Source organism: Rhinoderma darwinii, chromosome 1 (genome assembly GCF_050947455.1).
Source record: "Rhinoderma darwinii isolate aRhiDar2 chromosome 1, aRhiDar2.hap1, whole genome shotgun sequence".
Classification (NCBI taxonomy): Eukaryota; Metazoa; Chordata; class Amphibia; order Anura; family Rhinodermatidae; genus Rhinoderma; species Rhinoderma darwinii.
In genome coordinates, this window is record NC_134687.1 from 39,780,938 (window position 1) to 39,801,989 (window position 21,052).

At 43.7% G+C, this 21,052-nt stretch overlaps 1 protein-coding gene across 8 annotated transcripts in view; it reads left to right on the plus strand.

Annotated features, from left to right (window-relative positions):
- The window catches only part of JAKMIP1 (janus kinase and microtubule interacting protein 1), a 148,217-nt gene that overhangs the window by 59,100 nt on the left and 68,065 nt on the right, over positions 1 to 21,052 (plus strand). For all 8 annotated transcript variants that reach the window (XM_075857945.1, XM_075857937.1, XM_075857919.1 and 5 more), the window contains 2 exons: positions 903 to 1,040; positions 11,560 to 11,619. In XM_075857945.1, the coding sequence (XP_075714060.1) occupies positions 903 to 1,040; positions 11,560 to 11,619 (198 nt within the window). The remainder of the gene's footprint in view (positions 1 to 902; positions 1,041 to 11,559; positions 11,620 to 21,052) is intronic.

The window sequence follows — 21,052 nt, forward strand, 5'->3', positions numbered from 1 at the left end:
CCTGTACCTATTTCAGTTTTGCCTTCCAACCACAGTGTTTGCAAAATTATTCATGAAGCCGTTTCATAGACTCTCCAATGAATAATGAAAATCCAAAACTTTTTCTCGTGCACTGTAAATACCTTGTTGATCAATTTCAAAGGTAATTGAGATCACGCTTGGAGTTTCTGCTGAGAGAGAGGAGGAGAGCGCAGCTACATTCACTCTACATGGATCGGAGAGTGAATGTTTTTTGGGAGAACAGTTCTTGTTTTACATACTCTTTAACCAATTGTGGACCGCCGAACATCTTAAAATGTCCGACTGGTCCGCATATAACACTGCAGGGACGTTTCTGAACTTCTTTGCAGAGACAGCTGGACTACCTATAGAGAAGGCAGAGACAATTTATTACCATCTCTGCTTTCCTAATCGTTGTTTACACCGTGCTCAATGATCGCCATGTTTACAGATCATGAAGCGGCAATAAAATTTCTTGCTCCAGTCCCGGGGATCACGTGATAGTCCGGTAACTGCAGGGGCTGCTGGGTCTTGGCAGACCCAGATTAGCTCTGCAGTGTATCTCAGAAGTCAGTATTTCCCCTGTAATTGGGGTTAACATGTCGGCCCCAGTTACAGGGAAAATAAACCATTAAAAAAATATATATAAACCATTTTAAACCGTATTTCAGTACCACTTTGTTTTTTCAAAAAAAAATTTTTCTTTTTTTAATACCACAGACCATTTTGTTCTTTTTTTACATTTTCTCCTAATATCAAAACAATACTAATATAAAAATGGCTAAAAATAAAGCCTTATGTATCACAGAAAAAAAGACTCAAGTTATTTGAATAACCATTTGTTATGGCTTTTAATCTCGTATGTACTAAATTGTGATCATGGGTTTGCGTTTCCTTCCCAGAAGGAGAAGTTGTCCACTGTGAGCTGCCTGAAGCGTCATTCATCTTTGGATGATTTGAGTAATGCTCGGGAACAAGAGATTGAATTCTTACGACTCCAAGTCATGGAGCAGCAGCAGATCATTGATGACATCACACTGGTAATTCTCATACTACACCCTGCGGTTCATGCGCTGGGAACCCTATGTATTATGCTTTTCATTTTCTTGTGGGTAATACATTGTCTCACATTTCTCTTCTATTACACACCGGCTGTAACCCCAGTGCAGGTTTTCTTTGTCCTTCGGCTAAGTTCACACTTGCGTTGTATAATCCGTTTCTCTGATCCGTTTTTACATCAGAATAAGGGGGGGGGGGGGGGACAGATGACTTGCATAACAGATGCTAACAATTAAAAATCTCCTTGATTTCAATGGGATTTTTAACGGATCTGTTTTAAGCCTTATTCTAATATAAAAACTGATCAGAGTAACCGATTATACAACGCAAGTGTGAATTTAGCCTAACTTTGCTGCCTTCCTTTCTCCTTTAATGTCACATTATATAATACTGATTAAGTATACAGTAATAATGGGGTCCATGTATCAATAATGTAACTGGGAAGGGTATTCTTATTCATTTCCACAATATCGGTCATTACTTTAAAATGTCTCTAATAATACGTGATGTACGCTTGTTCTGATCTTCTGTACATAGACTACACTAAGTGGCTTTGGGCCCTGAGGCCCACCAGACTACTTTGCCCCTTGCTGAACATATGCCGTATCAACTGGGTTTCCAGACCACCATCTGCTGGATGAAATTTTACTGAATTCCATTCAGGGCAATATAACCAGAGCGTTCCTGGGTACTTACATCCATCTGAAATGCCACGGAAGCCTGTATGGGTAATAGGCTTCATATTAAGATGGCCCGAAATAAGTAATTTATGGGTAAGGCTACAGTTCCAATAAGTCTAATGCAGACTGGAGTGAGCGTTGGAGTGCTACTGGTGGCTCTCTCCTAGTTACGCCCCTGCATTCAACCTTCGTTAAACACTGGGTCCCATAGCAAACTTTTGACTGGGCCCCCCTCTCCTGGGTGCCGCACACAGCCTGCCCTTGTAGATAGTGCCCCCTGGGAGACGGTGCCATACAGCCCTCCCCGAGGACGGTGCCATACAGCCCTTCCCGCGGACGGTGCCACTGCTGTATAGCACCAAGAGGGACAATCTATGCGGCGCGCAGCGGCAATGTATTTTCTCTTTTAAGCCACGCCCCTAATCCCACCCAATCCTCGCCCATACACACCCGATTCACCCCGCACAGTATCATGCTCCCATAGTGTCCCCCACAGTATAATGCCCCCATACAGTATAATGCCCACACATACCCCATACAGTATAATGCTCCCCCTAGCTGCACCCCACACAGTATGCCACTCATAGTTGTCCCTACAGTATGATGCCCCACACAGTATAATGCGCCCCATAGCTGCCCCCACATAGTTCTGCCGCAAAAATTCTGCCGTGTGAGCAGGGCCTTATTCTTCCAGAGACAAAGGGGCATTTCACTGTGACATGGTAACACAAACCCCAACATATAAACATACAAATAAATGACAACCACAACTTTATAATTGTAAATATAGGCCGCAATGTTTATTAAGGGTTACCCAAGAATAAATAATTCAATCCAACATAACCATAAAATTCTTGAAAATTCATTAATCAATCATCATCAAATTATTGAACCAAGTCCCCCCAGCATTAGCTGGGAGACTAAACCCCACTAGTAAACATCGCGACAGGGAAACCCTTTTAAAAAAGGGGAGGGCTGGGCGGGGCTTGTCTTGAATCTTCTTCAAACGGCCCGGAACACTGCCGGACACCAGAATTTAAACAGGAAATCTTCCCGCCGTTGCTGCTCATTATCCAATCAGTAAAAAGCGCGGGCTTCACGAGCGCAAGGTGGAAAACTCCAGAACCTGCTCGTACATTCCTGTACAGCTGACCTGAACCTGACCCATGCAGGTAAATACCAACTGTAATAATAAAAGAGGGGTGGGGAGGAAGAAACCAAACCAGAAACCACCATCCTTTAAATCATAAAAATTATGTGGGGCTGTGATACCATGTGTCCCCCAAGCGATTGCTATGGGGGGCCCTGGCATGGTGACACAAACCCCAACATATAAACATACAAATAAATGACAACCACAACTTTATAATTGGAAATATAGGCCGCGATGTTTATTAAGGGTTACCCAAGAATAAATAATTCAATCCAACATAACCATAAAATTATTGAAAATTCATTAATCAATCATCATCAAATTATTGAACCAAGTCCCCCCAGCATTAGCTGGGAGACTAAACCCCACAAGCCATGAATCATCGATACATGGCCCCCCCCAAACATCGCAGCCATTTTTCAATAACATTTTGCAGACCTAAATTAAAAATATCAATCCCCACTTCAGAAAGATGAATATCATCTGACCTATAAAGGCCTGATGTAAAACCCTCCAGATCAATATGTCTGTATGAAAAACCCCCTAAAGAGGGTAAATACTTCTCCATTGCTCGATTGGCTCTCTTTCTTATTTTCTCTAAATATGAACATAACCTTACCTGTCCATAATAATCGAGGAACAATTTCCGAAAAAATTAAAACAGAACTGGGAAACATACATTGTATTACAGCTAAAACCAAAAAATATTAAAAACATTCGGATCAAAAGATCATTTCTATTAATAACTCCGCTTGCTTGCTCTCTTATGAGCCCAATAGATAAGAGTGGCCAACTATCCAGACCACTAATTTTTTACCTAAAGGAAATAATAATTAATTCATAATCAACAAGTCAGGTCTAATATATAGTCTAAATCTGTTTGATTCCCATCTACCTATACGCTTAATTATTGATTCATCCAAACCTAATCTGGCTGCTTCCGTAGCAGCCCCAATTCTAAAAGAATGGGATGAAAATTTAAAATCACCCAAGTCTAACGAAACTAAACATTTCTTAAAAATTGAAGTAAATTGGAACCTGGTTAATGGAGACATATCCTGGTGTAACAAAAAGGGGCCTGTAACTGCAGGTCTAATTTTAAACCATTCCTGAATATTTAGTACCGGACAAATTTCAGAGCCTTCAAACTTATTTCGACGAATCCAGAAACCACGACCAGACTGATTCGTTTTTGATTTTCTCAAGAAAATAGATACAAACGAACTTCTCAACTGAACGTCTTTATAATCTAAACCAGAACTAACTTTTTTATTAATCGATACTAATTCACCTATTCTTAAAGGAACAGTGTCATCACAAATAATTTTTTTATATGTTAAAGATGTTAGTGCTTTAATAAAAACGTTTTTATTCATTTGTGTGTTTGTGTTTTACTTTTTCTTATATTTACACTTTTTCTTCCCTATGGGGGCTGCCATTTTTTGTTCCATTTCTGTGTGTGTCGATTAACGACACACACAGACATGGAATACGGCAGCCACAGTCCCATAGGGACTGCGAACGGCTCCCGTCCCATTGACTGCCGTGTACGGCGTCTGTGTGGGAACTGCGCATGCGCCGCTCCCACACAGTCCTATTCGAAATTGGCGCCGTCCGGCGCCATTTTCCTGTGGACCGGAAGTCGCGGCCGGACAGTAATATTACTACTTCCGGTCGCGGCTTCCGGACTTGTGCACATGGAACAGCGGCAGCAAACGGAGCGGACGGGCCGGAGGGAGCCGCGGCGGCAGGAGCAGGTAAGAGATTTCAATGTATGTTAGTGTTTGTGTGTGTTTACTACTGTATGTAAACCTACTACACTGTAGGTTACCTCAAAAAATGGCGACACACAGTGTAGGAGGTTAAACCTTTCAAACCCCTCGTTTATCCCGGCACTAGCCAGGATAAAGGAGGGGGGGATGCTGCGAGCTCACTAGAGCGAGGGCTTTTAACCCAATGTTGCAATGCTGCAATTTTGGGAACTAGCTCCATCTAGTGACCAAAAATGGGTAGTATTATAAATTAGAAAAAATTTATAATATTTCCTGACTCGCGAAAAAAATAAAAAAAATTTGAACAATGTTTAATCACCCACACACTAAATGTTTAATTTTTAAAAAAAAAACATGTTTTTCTGGCAACACATTCCCTTTAATGCTGCAAAGAAGGCCACTACAAACGCTGTGCGAAATAAACAAACTTCAAAACTGTCAAAACAAATCTGCTCCAAAGCAGACCATAATTTACTCAAAAGATCAACAGAAATAAGTCTCCTACCATCTGAGCAAGAAAAATTCCTCCGATAACCCTTCAGTAATTGCCTGACTGGAAAACAATTGATTGGTTGTGAACCCAAGAATTTCCTAAAAAATGAGATTCCTGCCAGGATTTTTGAAATGTAAGACGCAGAAAATTCATTCTGAATTAAATCTCAGATAAATAATAAAAATAGACCAACATCATCATGTAAATAATCGACCTCTAAATTTGCACAAAAGGAAAGCCAATCATTCCATGCAGCTAAATACTCAGCCCATGTTCTAGGTGCTAATGAATTTCTAATATTAGAAGAAATCAATCCCAGATCAAGTCCCACAAACGAATTGGGCATGGGATCCCTTCTACCTCTGCCTCCGGAGCCAGCTCTCGAAACTTCTGCCACTGACAACGAGACAGAGAATCTGCTAAATTATTACTTCTTCCTTCAATATAACTCGCTTTCAACCATATATTAAAAGATAGACAACACAGTACCAAATGTCTTAACAGCTTAGTGGTAAATCACATTTTGATGACAACGTATTTATAGCAAATACAACTCCTTTGTTGTCTGTAAACAAACGAATTCTTCTATCTTTAACCCCTTAATGACTGGGCCTGAAAAGACCTTAATGACCAGCTAAATTTTTCTGTTTTTGCCTCTCTGCGCTTCAGCAGCCATAACTTTTTTATTTTTTCATTGACGTGGCTGTATGAGGCCTTGTTTTATGCGAGAGAAATAGTATTTTATTTTTCACACAGTTTGGGTGTAAAAAAAAATTTTTTTACGGCGTGAATATAGGAAAAAGCGATTCTCGGAATAGTTTTTTTGGTTTATTTTTTATCCCGTTCACGTTTCACGCTAAATAACCCGTTCGATTAATTCTTCAGGTTATTACGGTCGTGTAGATACCTAATATGTGTAGGTTTTTTGTTTTTATTTAGTGTAGGGGCAATAAAATGTATTTAATGCAAAATAAAAACTCTTTTTGGCACTTTTTTTATTTATTTATTTGTTTTGTTACTTTTTTTTTTTTAATCCCATCAAGGGATGACTTTATTTGTAACTTTATTTTTTACTTGCAATGTATTAGCATACTTCTGTACGCTAATACATTACACTGTGTCACTATGACACAGGCTGCTGATCGGGCAGCACATAGTGTGCCCGAACAGCAGGCACACGGAACAGACAGCCCTGGGGTCCTTTGTAGGTCCCCAGGACTGACTGCAGAGGGATTCCCCGGTGTTTGATCACATCACTAGAATCCCCGTGATGCGATCAAAGAGGGAAATTCCCTTTGATCATGCCGCGGTCACGGACCGCGGTAATCAAAGGGTTACACAGCTGGGGTCCGAATGTTTGCCGACCCCAGCTGTGTTCAGGAGGCTGCTCTAAGATCAGGAGCTGTTAGTAACAGCTCCTGATCTTAGAGGATGAGTGCTCTCACGAGCGCTCATCAGCCTGATCTGCAGCGACGCCAAAAGACGTCTCTGTAGATTAAGCACGCGCACCGCCTGACGTCAAAAGACAGTGGGCGGTCGGGAAGGAGTTAAATTCAAAACCCCAAATTACAATAGCAACTAGCACAGGAAAAAGTTCGAGTAACACTATATTCTTGTTAACTTTATTCAATATCCAAGAATCCGGGCAAGTCTCTGCCGACCATCTACCACACCAGTATGCTCCATAGCCACTACTACCTGCTGCATCCGTGAATAAACAAAGCGAGTCTGAATCTTCAAAATCTTGCTGCCAGCAACTGTGACCATTGAATTTGCTCAAAAATTCAAGCCAAATTCCCAGATCGTCTTTCAAGTATCTCGATAATCTGATATGAGCCCTAGGCGACTTCAAACCCCGCGTAGCAAAATAAAGTCTCTTAGAAAAAACGCGACCCATTGGAATAACTCTGGTAGCAAAATTTAATAAACCAAGTAAAGATTGTAGTTCCTGTAGCGTAGTTTTCTTTTTTGCTAACAGCTCAACCAACAAAACTCTGATTTTTAACAACTTATCTACTGGTAATCTAAATTCCATATTAACCGAATCTATAACAATACCTAAAAACTCTAAACAATAACAGGGTAAAACCGTTTTTTCTTTAGCAAGTGGAACTCCAAAATAACTAGCAACTTCAATAAATTTATCTAATAACTCTAAACATGAAAACGAATCAGCGTAACCAACAAACAAGAAATCATCCAAATAATGTAATATACCTCCATTAGGCATCTGTTCCTGAACTATCCAATGCAAAAAAGTGGAAAAAGCTTCAAAATAATGACAGGATAATGAGAATCCCATCGGGAGGCATTTGTCAAAATAAAATGCATTATCAAACTGGAAACCTAAAGAGTTAAAGCCACTAGGCTTAACCGGTAATAATCTAAAAGCTGATTTTATGTCAGCCTTGGCTAATAGAGCTGTGTGGCCGAACTGTCTTAATAAAGCCACTGCCTGATGAAATGAAGCGTACGTAACTGACGCTCTTCCTTTATCTATCTCGTCATTTAAAGACGTCTTCTCCGGGTAAGAAAGGTGATGAATTAGTCTAAAAGACCCGGCCTCCTTTTTAGGAACTAAACCTAAAGGTGATAACCTGAAATTACTAAATGGAGGAGAACTAAATGGGCCAGCGATCCTGCCTGACTCTAATTCTTTACACAACTTATCCCTAACAATAGCTTTATGCATATCTACTGATTTCAAATTCTCCACCCAGCAGCAGCCGCCATGACCAATAAACATTGGAATTTCAAAACCTTCATTGAAACCCTTAAAAATGAGCTCCGCTTTCTCCCTGTCTGGGTAACGCTCGAGCAATGGGCGCATTCTTAATAGAATCACTGGCGTCCATGCTTTTTGATAACAACTCCTTGGTACTTGGCTGTTGTTGCGCTGACTGACTCGCTTTCTTGAAACATCTACACATGGGGTGAGCGCCCCACAAAAGGAACACTCGTGTTTATACCTACAAATACTAAACCATTTGCAAGTTGTTTCATTAAAAGCGAAACATACCCCTTTCCTAAGGTTACCTTGAGCAGCATTTTGCTGTTTAACCGGCGCAGCTCTTTGGGGTAACATTAGATTGAGCCAAAGACCCACATCTTTAACCCCCCAATTAATGGACGGGTAAACTGCCAACTTCTGTCTAAACATTTCGTCATAGTTATACCATGCCATACCGCCAAAATTGCGATAAGCCTCAAGAATAATGTCAATATGTTGAAATAAACCACAACACTTATCCGGATATTTCTCACCTAAAACTGCAGAATAAATACAAAACGCCTGTAACCAATTATTAAAAGATCTTGGCATACTACGCTTCCTATCATCCTCGTACTTTTCATCTTTCTTATCACTACGAACAATATGTTCCTTAGCTGAGGGCAATAGTGATAAGACTTCAATAAATTCATTACGCCAAATGCGCTCCTTACTATTCTTCAACAAATGAAAACCTAAAGGTGACACTTCACACGAAATTGCCTCCTTAACACAAGTCTCTACAACTCCTGCACCTCTGTCTAATAAAGGAACAACATTAAGAGACTCCGCAACCTGTGGCAAAATGACAGAAGTATTACCATTACTCTCTGTTACTTTATCATTTGAGCTGTTCTGTTCACTCCATGCTCCAGCTGCTGTACTAGGAGCTGCAGCTTTAGTAATAAAATCTGATAAAAACCTTCATAAAATTAAAAAGATAGACATTTTGGTTAGCATTCATCTCGCCACTCGCTGGGTCCATTGCAGGCTGATTTTCTCCCGACCTTGAACCGGCAGGTGGAGCTAAGCCCTGCTGGTCCTGACGAAATCCCTCTCTAGGCTGTGCAGCTCGTCCTGAGGAAGCTGTACTGCGCTGCTGCTGTGAGGCGCTTTCCCGCCCTTCTGACTCCACAGATCCCTGGAAACTCTGCCTCGTCACTGTCCCACGTCGTTCTGACGACACCGACCGCTGACGCTGTCTCCCCTCTGCTGACAGGCAAAACTCTGCCCTTTGGCCGACTGAACGACCACTGCTTCTGCTCCTGCTGCCATGAGGAGGCGGTGAGTAAATTACCCGGCTCCTCCTTGTCCTCTTGGTCGGCCTCCTGTCAGTCTCTGTAAGGCCCGGCTCCTCCTCTGTAAGTACCGCCTCACTCCGCTCCATTACATCCTGTGGTAGTCTTCCTCCTTGTTCCGGCAGCAGCTCTGCTACATTAAGGCATTTTCTTAGCCATTCCTCACCTCCCGCTGACTCCGCTCTCTGTAATAGCTGTTGCATAAGGTCCTCCATGGCTTGTCTTGAATCTTCTTCAAACGGCCCGGAACACTGCCGGACACCAGAATTTAAACAGGAAATCTTCCCGCCGTTGCTGCTCGTTATCCAATCAGTAAAAAGCGCGGGCTTCACGAGCGCAAGGTGGAAAATGCCAGAACCTGCTCGTACATTCCTGTACAGCTGACCTGAACCTGACCCATGCAGGTATATACCAACTGTAATAATAAAAGAGGGGTGGGGAGGAAGAAACCAAACCAGAAACCACCAACCTTTAAATCATAAAAATTATGTGGTGCTGTGATACCATGTGTCCCCCAAGCGATTGCTATGGGGGGCCCTGGCATTCTAGCGGTAAGCAAAACTAGCACTTGTACAAACTTTGCAGTAGGAACTCAAACTGGCTGCGAGAGGCACAACATATAGTAATTATTTTTTTTATATATATATATATATATAGCACCATCATATTCCACAGCGCTTCACAATTGGGATTACATGTCGGCAATCTAACTGCAACACTCACTTACGCTTCTCTTCCTTATAGAGAAACTCCATAAAACACATGAATTCATGCCCGCCGCTCCCTAACTTGGCCCACATTCTTCTTCCTGTGTTCTTCTATTTTCCCTCATAATTCCTCTAACTTGCTTTTTAGAATGGAATAATCCAGCTTGTAGTTATCCGTGTGCAGGTAATACTTTTGGTTCATGTCCCAAGTCTATGACTAAATCTCCTCAACATAAAAATTACAACACCAAGAAGGAAAAGTTTTGGAATTGTGGAAATCACAGGATCGATAGACATGTAAATGATATTCAAATGATAAAAAAATGGAAACAAAATATTCCAAACATCTTGATTTATTCAGTATCGATTGTGAGTGCCACGTGCAGAAAGACACGCACTTGCATGCTTTCAATGAGGTTATTAATGGTTGTCTGAGAATGTTATGCCACGCTGAATGCACTTGGGTACGCAAATAATCAAGATTGTTTGGAGAAATGGCCGTACCACTTGTTCCATGACCAAATCAATGTAACGCCGAGCTGTTAGTGTACCTGAAATGAAGACTGGAGGGGTCAGGCTACTGTACATTATACTACCCAACACCATAATCTCAGGAGTAGGACGTTCCCTTGTGAAGGCCTTTTCATGGTGTTGCCCGCGTGGTCTCCAGACCAATCTCCGACTATCATTACATCCGAGACAAAAGTGGCACTCCTCGCTGAAGAGGATAGACCTCCTTTTACCGTCTTGCTGTGCACCATAATAGCATTTGACAGCGGTGGCGTGTGGTCAAAGGAACTCCTGTAGCTGGACGTCTGGCTCGTAGCCAAAGTCGTGCAAACACATTCTGATCGTTTATCAACACTGGTTGCCGCCCTAGGCTTGGGATGTGACGTCCAATTTCACTTGCAGTACAGAATGGATCACTACGCGCCATTCTTTCAATCAGACGATCCATCCGTGAAGAGGATCGCCTCCGCACACCTCTTGTTGTCATTCCGGTTTGTTTATTGGAGCTAGATTCTTGAAAATTTGATAGTTTGCAGATCTTAGCGACACCTGTTACTTCATGGGTTTACATAACCTTACGGCTTGCCCTTCTTGGTTTTCAATGTTGAGGTGTGTATATAGATCCCTTCAAATAGTAAGCAGTAGGTTTGTTTGGGAACCACAAATCCCTTAGGTCTAAGGCACAGGAGAGGCTGCAGATTGTTCCCTGTTCAGCAGCATGTATGTCACATGCATTGTGCAAACTCCATTGTACTGCGTGAAGGGCAGAGATCATTGGCTGGCGATTGCTTCCAGTTTTCTACGGATGATTTAAGGCTGCCTTCCTGTGACAACCGAATACACAGGCCTTTACAGATCGTTGGTTATCACTCAGTGTATTCTTGGATTGCTGCTATACAACAGCCCGGGCACTTTCCAAACCTACAGCTCTGTCATCCGTCATCCTGAATACAGGTGAAAAATTCACTATGCTTTTGACTAAAGTTGAGTTTTATGGTGAAATGATAACCCCAATCTTGTTCAGTTGGTCATGTTTTTCTTATTGTTCCATTTACTATCCATTCTATATACTGTGGGATATTTCTTTTACAATGCTATGCTATCTTTGTGTCTTTAGGAAAGAGAGCGGATGCTGCGTTTCAAAAAGCCAAAAAGAAAAAGCTTGAAGCCCCCAAAGGTATTTAACTTTTTTTTTTCTTCAAGCAGAAGGCGTTTGCTTAGCGTGCTCCAACATTTATCCTAACTCTGCCATACCGGGTGGAGACGTGTTAATCTGTATCACCCCCACGGCCTGCTATGTATCCAGAACCGCTGGTGTATAGCACAGATACTGCCATTCATTATAGACCACTTTCATATAGCAGTTTCTTGCTTAATAGCCCTCATCAGCCCAACATATAGAAACTATGGCTCTATGGGGTAAGGATTGGAGAGTAACGTTACAAGTTGGTCTGCATGGTTAGGTTGAATGTGACTTCAAGGAGCCGAGAAGACTTAAAAATTGCAAATTCAGACAGATTCACTTCAATGGGACGGAGACGCAGTAGCAGACACAGCCCATAGATAAGAGTGGCGCTGTTTCAGGGAGGGGGGGGGGCAGAGCCTTTGTTTTAATCCTGGACAAGCCCTTTAACCCAAGCAGAGCAAAACACAGTGAGGTCATCTTAAATCCGACAATATTCTATATGGACTAGTTTTGCAGAGGGTCGTCTTTAGCAATAAGCACAATTTACATGGAATGTAGAGTTTAGTCGTTTTAAAAAAAAAAAATCATATAATCCATTCTGATGGTTTTTGTGATGGCGACTTTAACACATTTTTTATATGTATTTGCAAAACAAGCCAGTTCTTCAGTACATACAATATCAAGGGAATCTTTGACTATTCGAGTAAGGCTACCTGCCCAGTTTGGTTGCGTTACGGGAACTTCCATAGAAAAGGATTGAGTTACAACTTAAAGGGGTATTCCTAACTTAGACATGTATGACATGATATGCCATAAATGTCTGAACAAGGTGGATTCCAGCTCTGTCTCCAGAACGGTGCTCCCCTGACCTCTGTCCTGCCTGGTGAGGCAGCCACCGTGGTCTGTACTAATTTAGGTGTCTGGTCCATGGTTCGATGTCTTCCATGCCCCTATCCTGCATTTTCTACATGTGACCGTGTGTATCATACCGTTGTCCCATCGTTCTCTGATCATTTTCGTAGGAAAATATTTTGCATTCAATATTTTGTTATGAGGCCCAGCACTTTCTAACTAGGTCTACTACCCACAGACGATGGTATGTGTGTTGTGTTGGAATCTGATATGTTGGGCCACCAGAAGAAATGATTGAGGGCCCCCCTTCATCCATACAGAACGTGTGCACTGTATTGTAATTTTTATTGTTATTATTGCACACACAAAACATATCATCAATAAGGCCTAGTAAGTTATTTTGTGGATCATCATTTAAGTAATCGACCCTAGAGGCAGGTGACTGGCTCCGAAGTCAGTTCCACATTGGTTTTGGCTCACTAAAGGATCTTCTGGTATTCTGGTGGGCTAGTCCAACCCTGGTTGGCATCCTGCTGCATGGCATGGTATATTTTACTATATCCGTATGATGTGCTTGTATATAAATACCTGTGTTGTCCTGATGGTGGTGCTGTTCTTTAACTATCAAAATCAATCAACTGTTCATAACTTAAGAAATTTGCAAATCCGCTTACAGTGCAGTGAGACCTCTTTGAATTTACCACCCAAAATGGAAAGAAATGATCTTCTAGAGGGGTGTCCTCTCAAAGAAAAAGGCCAATATACAAAGAATATTCGGGAATTGAAATCAGTGGTGGTCTCCTCAAATGGTTGGTCTTATGGAGAGGTTTCACTGTATAACCGATTTAAATTTTATGGGGGGGGCAGCTGCGTCTACTGTAGACATGCGGGAAAGGGCTGCCCAAGATCCTTACAGACGCTGGTCTTCCGCCGCAAGACAAGAATAGCCGGTCCTGGACAACAGGCTTGGGCAAACCTAATCCTACAATTCTTCACTTGTCACGGTCACTCATGCACGACATCTCATTCGTATGTACATTAATAATTTACAGTGTACTGACACATAAAATCGCATTATATTCCTGTAACGATGTTTACAGAAACTTCTCAGTAGCCTCAAATGGAAACGGCTGAGATTAATTGCTCCGAGTCCATAAAGATTATTCTTAAATCATTCCGGTTATGAATATAATGTAACATATTTCACACATAAATGTGGCATGCTGTTTAATCAGTCCGGAAGTCCAGTTTCACCCAGAGAACCAGGCTGAATGAGATTAACCCCCATTTAAAGGGATTGTCCCATCAGCCCTATTAGGGCTAAGAGAGCTGCTAGAAAGGTAGAATCTCTCTCTGGAGGATTTGACTCTACAATGTATTACCGATCTTATTTATATTTAAGATGACCATGAAGGGTTAAACTTGCAAGCAGGGGCATACATATCATGGAGACAAGCCTTTTGCCTTCTTTGGGCCCTTTGGAGCTCTGTTAGTCCCATGCCTTTTGCTGTAGGGTGCCGAGAACCTGTGCAGAACTCCCCTTTCAAGAGAAAATGTCTTAACAAACGTGGGGTGTAAAATTGGCCAAAGGATCATGGGAAGGTTGCAGAGGGGGAAACAAACCCGGCACCATAACGAAGGCCTATTTTGATCTTTGCTGTGGGGCTCCTTCTCTTCTATATACGCCACTGCGCTCACTGTACAGAAATCCAGAGCTAAGGGGTTGTATACAGCTACTGGCACCCAGCTGAGAAAGACATATGGGTGGAGCATTTTAATTGAGCTCCCATCAAAAAGCTGTACCCAAGTGTACTTTTTTTTTAGCTGGGTGCCAGTAGCAGAATGCGAACCCCAAACTCTGGATCGGCATTCTCTATAGTGGAGCCTACTATTTTGTGGCCATCTTTATAGACAGCAGTGCTTAACATGATTTCTAAAGTGCTCATAAATGTTTTTTAAATATTTTACCAAATGTTACATATGATTACAGCAGTCACAGATAGGGTTGTCACGATACCAGAATTTGGACGTCGATACCGATCCTTTGTGTAGTATTGCGATTTTCCAGAATGATACTTTGCCAACAGTACTAAAAAAAAAATAAGTTCTTCCGTTTTCTGTGAGGCGTGGGGTGTGATGAATTTGGAACCTCCATGTGCCTCACATCAATAGTAATTAACCCCATAATGTTTCTCAATCATAATGGACAACATTGGGTTAATGTGTAAGGTACATGATGGGGTTAATTACTATTAATGTGAGGAACATGGTGGTTAAATTCATCATCGCACCCCGTGCCTCACATTAATAAGTGAAAGAAATATTTTTTTTATTTTTTTTATAGCGTACGCTATAAATTGTTGTGCAGGTTATTACGGCCGCGCCAATACCGAATATGTGTATATTTTATGTATTGTGACTTATTTGAATGTTTTATTGTAAAAAATTTGTGTTTTTTTTTTTTAAATTTAACATTACTTTGTTTTTACTTTTTTATTTTTAAACTTTAATGTACTGGCATATATCTATGACAGTACATTAACCTGTGTACTGATAGTACACGAGCAGTTATTAGGACATACCTAAGTATGCCCAAACAGGAAATATGGTAAGACAGCCCTGTGGTCCTTCATTGGACCCTGGGCTGTCTGCCCATATACAGTGAAGGAAATAAGTATTTGATTCCTTGCTGATTTTGTAAGTTTGCCCACTGTCAAAGACATGAACAGTCTAGAATTTTTAGGCTAGATTCATTTTACCAATGAGAGATAGATTATATAAAAAAACTGAAAATCACATTGTCACAATTCTATATATTTGCATTGTGCACAGAGAAATAAGTATTTGATCCCTTTGGCAAACAAGACTAAATACTTGGTGGCAAAACCCTTGTTGGCAAGCACAGCAGCCAGACGTTTTTTGTAGTTGATGATGAGGTTTGCACACATGTTAGATGGAATTTTGGCCCACTCCTCTTTGCAGATCATCTGTAAATCATTAAGATTTCGAGGTTGTCGCTTGGCAACTCGGATCTTCAGCTCCCTCCATAAGTTTTCGATGGGATTAAGGTCTGGAGACTGGCTAGGCCACTCCATGACCTTAATGTGCTTCTTTTTGAGCCATTCCTTTGCTGCCTTGGCTGTATGTTTCGGGTCATTGTCGTGCTGGAAGACCCGGCCACGAGCCATTTTTAATGTCCTGGTGGAGGGAAGGAGGTTGCCACTCAGGATTTGACGGTACATGGCTCCATCCATTCTCCCATTGATGCGGTGAAGTAGTCCTGTGCCCTTAGCAGAGAAACACCCCCAAAACATAATGTTTCCACCTCCATGCTTGACAATGGGGACGGTGTTCTTTGGGTCATAGGCAGCATTTCTCTTCCTCCAAACACGGCGAGTTGAGTTAATGCCAAAGAGCTATATTTTAGTCTCATCTGACCACAGCACCTTCTCCCAATCACTCTCAGAATCATCCAGATGTTCATTTGCAAACTTCAGACGGGCCTGTACATGTGCCTTCTTGAGCAGGGGGACCTTGCGGGCACTGCAAGATTTTAATCCATTAGGGCGTAATGTGTTACCAATGGTTTTCTTGGTGACTGTGGTCCCAGCTGCCTTGAGATCATTAACAAGTTCCCCCCGTGTAGTTATCGGCTGAGCTCTCACCTTCCTCAGGATCAAGGATACCCCACGAGGTGAGATTTTGCATGGAGCCCCAGATCGATGTCGATTGACAGTCATTTTGTATGTCTTCCATTTTCTTACTATTGCACCAACAGTTGTCTCCTTCTCACCCAGCGTCTTACTTATGGTTTTGTAGCCCATTCCAGCCTTGTGTAGGTCTATGATCTTGTCCCTGACATCCTTAGGAAGCTCTTTGGTCTTGCCCATGTTGTAGAGGTTAGAGTCAGACTGATTAATTAAGTCTGTGGACAGGAGTCTTTTATACAGGTGACCATGTAAGACAGCTGTCTATAATGCAGGCACCAAGTTGATTTGGAGCGTGTAACTGGTCTGGAGGAGGCTGAACTCTTAATGGTTGGTAGGGGATCAAATACTTATTTCCCTGTGCACAATGCAAATAAATATATATAATTTTGACAATGTGATTTTCTGTTTTTTTTTTAATATCATCTATCTCTCACTGGTAAAATTAACCTAGCCTAAAAATTCTAGACCGTTCATGTCTTTTGACAGTGCGCAAACTTACAAAATCAGCAAGGGATCAAATACTTATTTCCTTCACTGTATGGTATGTCCCTTAATAACGTCACAGAGAAGCGTCACATGGATTCCCTGTGACGCGATGCAAGAGGCATTCCCCCTTCTCATTTTCCCCTTGAATGCTGTGATCCGCTTTGATCGCAGCATTCAGGGGAATAGCGGTGGAGCTGAGAGATTTGCTGTGTAATACAGCCCTTGCCCCGCTCCTGACAAGTGCGCACGTGGTCCGCATAAGGTGATGTGGCCGGCGCTGCACTAATGAGCACAGACACTGAACACAGAACATGGGGGTCTTCAGTGCCGCCGCTCATTAGTGCAGCGCTGGTCGCATCACATCATTCTGACCGTGCGCGCACACTTGTCAGGACTCAGGTGCGGGGCAATGGCTGTATTACACAGCCGCAGCCCCGCTCTCATACATTCATGTGTTACTATACTTAGCTGTGCGACCACACCGCTTCGTACCGAAATACATGAAATAACGGTATTGAACCGTTTGAGGGTGCACGGTATCGAAACAGTATCGAAGTTTCGATGCATTGTTCATCCCTAGTTACCGATGTTAATGTTGGTATGAGTGGATATTCAGCTGATTTCACAATTAACTCATTTGGTGGCATTTATTACAAATTACCTCTTTAAAATGATCTCTTGATAAATGGTGTAATATCATCAGTAGCAGCATTCCGCTCAACTGAATAACATTAGTCAGAAGGATTTTACCTATCTTGTTTCTCCTGAGATTTATGGCTGAATAGTATTCAGAATAATATGCAATACATTAGGATTAGGAGATTAAGACACATCGTACTGCTACTGTGTTCCCAGAGGTGAGAGATGTATAATAAAGGATCTCTCGGGCAGTTGTCACAAGCTTTAACTGTGAATGTGAAGATCATACTGCAAAATTGCACAGAAAAATTGTAAATTATGGGGGTGGTACTTTTAAAGAAAATAGTAGATAGGATGTAGTCTGCAAACAAACATCCCTCTCATTCTTATTCCCCAGCACGGCTCCCCCTCTCATGGTTAGTCCCTAGCATGGCTCTCCCCCTCTCATTGTTAGTCCCCAGCATGGCTCTCCCCCTCTCATTGTTAGTCCCCAGCATGGCTCTCCCCCTCTCATTGTTAGTCCCCAGCATGGCTCTCCCCCTTTCATTGTTAGTCCCCAGCATGGCTCTCCCCCTTTCATTGTTAGTCCCCAGCATGGCTCTCCCCCTTTCATTGTTAGTCCCCAGCATGGCTCTCCCCCTCTCATTGTTAGTCCCCAGCATGGCTCTCCCCCTTTCATTGTTAGTCCCCAGCATGGCTCTCCCCCTCTCATTGTCAATCCCCAGCATGGCTCTCCCCCTCTCATTAGTCCCCAGCATGGCTCTCCCCCTCTCATTGTTAATCCCCAGCATGGCTCTCCCCTCTCGCTCTTTTATATAGTACATTCTTAGACTTCAGTCAGGCTCCATTCTTCATATCCCTCCTCACTGCTAGCCTTGACACACCAGTGGCCGTTTGCAGGCTCCCTTGCTCCGCAATCCTTTTGGCTGTTAAGTGCAGCATGGAATGTGCTGCACCCCCCCCCCCTTCTCTGACAGCCTTTCTCATTTACTATGACGCTCTGTAGTGCTGAAAGTGCACCTCCTTGTGTTCTCTGCCCTAATGATGCGGTGCGATGCTGGCAGCTTCTCTTGCCTGATGTGCCGAGCAAGTCTTGACCCGTTGGCTCTATCCAATCCGATAATGTGCAGCGGTGTGCATCTGCATCCAGATGATATACAGCTGATGTAAGTCGAATTTGTGTATGGGAGGGAGGGGGGCATTATACTGTGGGGGCAGCTATGGGGAGCATTATGCTGTGTGGGAGAAGCTATGGGGGGCATTATACTGTGTGGGAGCAGCTATGGGGAGCATATATATATATATATATATATAACAGACCACTGCATTCCTTTTGCTAGCAAACCCGTGTAACGGGTTTTCTATACTAGTGAATTTTATACTGCACCACATAGGAGAGCTGATGTGTTCACTTTACTACACCACACAGGAGAGCTGACAGATCCTCTATACAACACCACACAGGAGAGCTGACCGCTCCTCAATACTACACCACACAGGAGAGCTGACCGCTCCTCAATACTACACCACACAGGAGAGCTAACCGCTCCTCTATACTACACCACACAGGAGAGCTGACCGCTCCTCTATACTACACCACACAGGAGAGCTGACCGCTCCTCTATACTACACCACACAGGAGAGCTGACCGCTCCTCTATACTACACCACCACACAGGAGAGCTGACCGCTCCTCTATACTACACCACACAGGGGAGCTGACCGCTCCTCTATACTACCCCACACAGGAGAGCTGACAGATCCTCTATACAACACCACACAGGAGAGCTGACCGCTCCTCAATACTACACCACACAGGAGAGCTGACCGCTCCTCAATACTACACCACACAGGAGAGCTGACCGCTCCTCTATACTACACCACACAGGACAGCTGACCGCTCCTCTATACTACACCACACAGGAGAGCTGACCGCTCCTCTATACTACACCACACAGGAGAGCTGACCGCTCCTCTATACTACACCACACAGGAGAGCTGACCGCTCCTCTATGCTACCCCACACAGGGGAGCTGACCGCTCCTCTATACTACCCCACACAGGAGAGCTGACCGCTCCTCTATACTACCCCACACAGGAGAGCTGACAGATCCTCTATACAACACCACACAGGAGAGCTGACCGCTCCTCTATACTACACCACACAGGAGAGCTGACCGCTCCTCTATACTACACCACACAGGAGAGCTGACCGCTCCTCTATACTACACCACACAGGAGAGCTGACCGCTCCTCTATACTACACCACACAGGAGAGCTGACCGCTCCTCTATACTACACCACACAGGAGAGCTGACCGCTCCTCTATACTACACCACACAGGAGAGCTGACCGCTCCTCTATACTACACCACACAGGAGAGCTGACCGCTCCTCTATACTACACCACCACACAGGAGAGCTGACCGCTCCTCTATACTACACCACCAAACAGGAGAGCTGACCGCTCCTCTATACTACACCACCACACAGGAGAGCTGACCGCTCCTCTATACTACACCACCACACAGGAGAGCTGACCGCTCCTCTATACTACACCAACACACGAGAGCTGACCGCTCCTCTATACTACACCACCACACAGGAGAGCTGACCGCTCCTCTATACTACACCACCACACAGGAGAGCTGACCGCTCCTCTATACTACACCACCAAACAGGAGAGCTGACCGCTCCTCTATACTACACCACCAAACAGGAGAGCTGACCGCTCCTCTATACTACACCACCAAACAGGAGAGCTGACCGCTCCTCTATACTACACCACCACACAGGAGAGCTGACCGCTCCTCTATACTACACCACACAGGGGAGCTGACCGCTCCTCTATACTACCCCACACAGGGGAGCTGACCGCTCCTCTATACTACCCCACACAGGGGAGCTGACCGCTCCTCTATACTACCCCACACAGGAGAGCTGACCGCTCCTCAATACAACACCACACAGGAGAGCTGACCGCTCCTCTATACTACACCACACAGGACAGCTGACCGCTCCTCTATACTACACCACACAGGAGAGCTGACCGCTCCTCTATACTACACCACACAGGAGAGCTGACCGCTCCTCTATACTACACCACACAGGGGAGCTGACCGCTCCTCTATACTACCCCACACAGGGGAGCTGACCGCTCCTCTATACTACCCCACACAGGAGAGCTGACAGATCCTCTATACAACACCACACAGGAGAGCTGACCGCTCCTCTATACTACACCACACAGGAGAGCTGACCGCTCCTCTATACTACACCACCACACAGGAGAGCTGACCGCTCCTCTATACTACACCACCAAACAGGAGAGCTGACCGCCCCTCTATACTACACCACCAAACAGGAGAGCTGACCGCTCCTCTATACTACACCACCAAACAGGAGAGCTGACCGCTCCTCTATACTACACCACACAGGAGAGCTGACCGCTCCTCTATACTACACCACCACACAGGAGAGCTGACCGCTCCTCTATACTACACCACACAGGGGAGCTGACCGCTCCTCTATACTACCCCACACAGGGGAGCTGACCGCTCCTCTATACTACCCCACACAGGGGAGCTGACCGCTCCTCTATACTACCCCACACAGGAGAGCTGACCGCTCCTCAATACAACACCACACAGGAGAGCTGACCGCTCCTCTATACTACACCACACAGGACAGCTGACCGCTCCTCTATACTACACCACACAGGAGAGCTGACCGCTCCTCT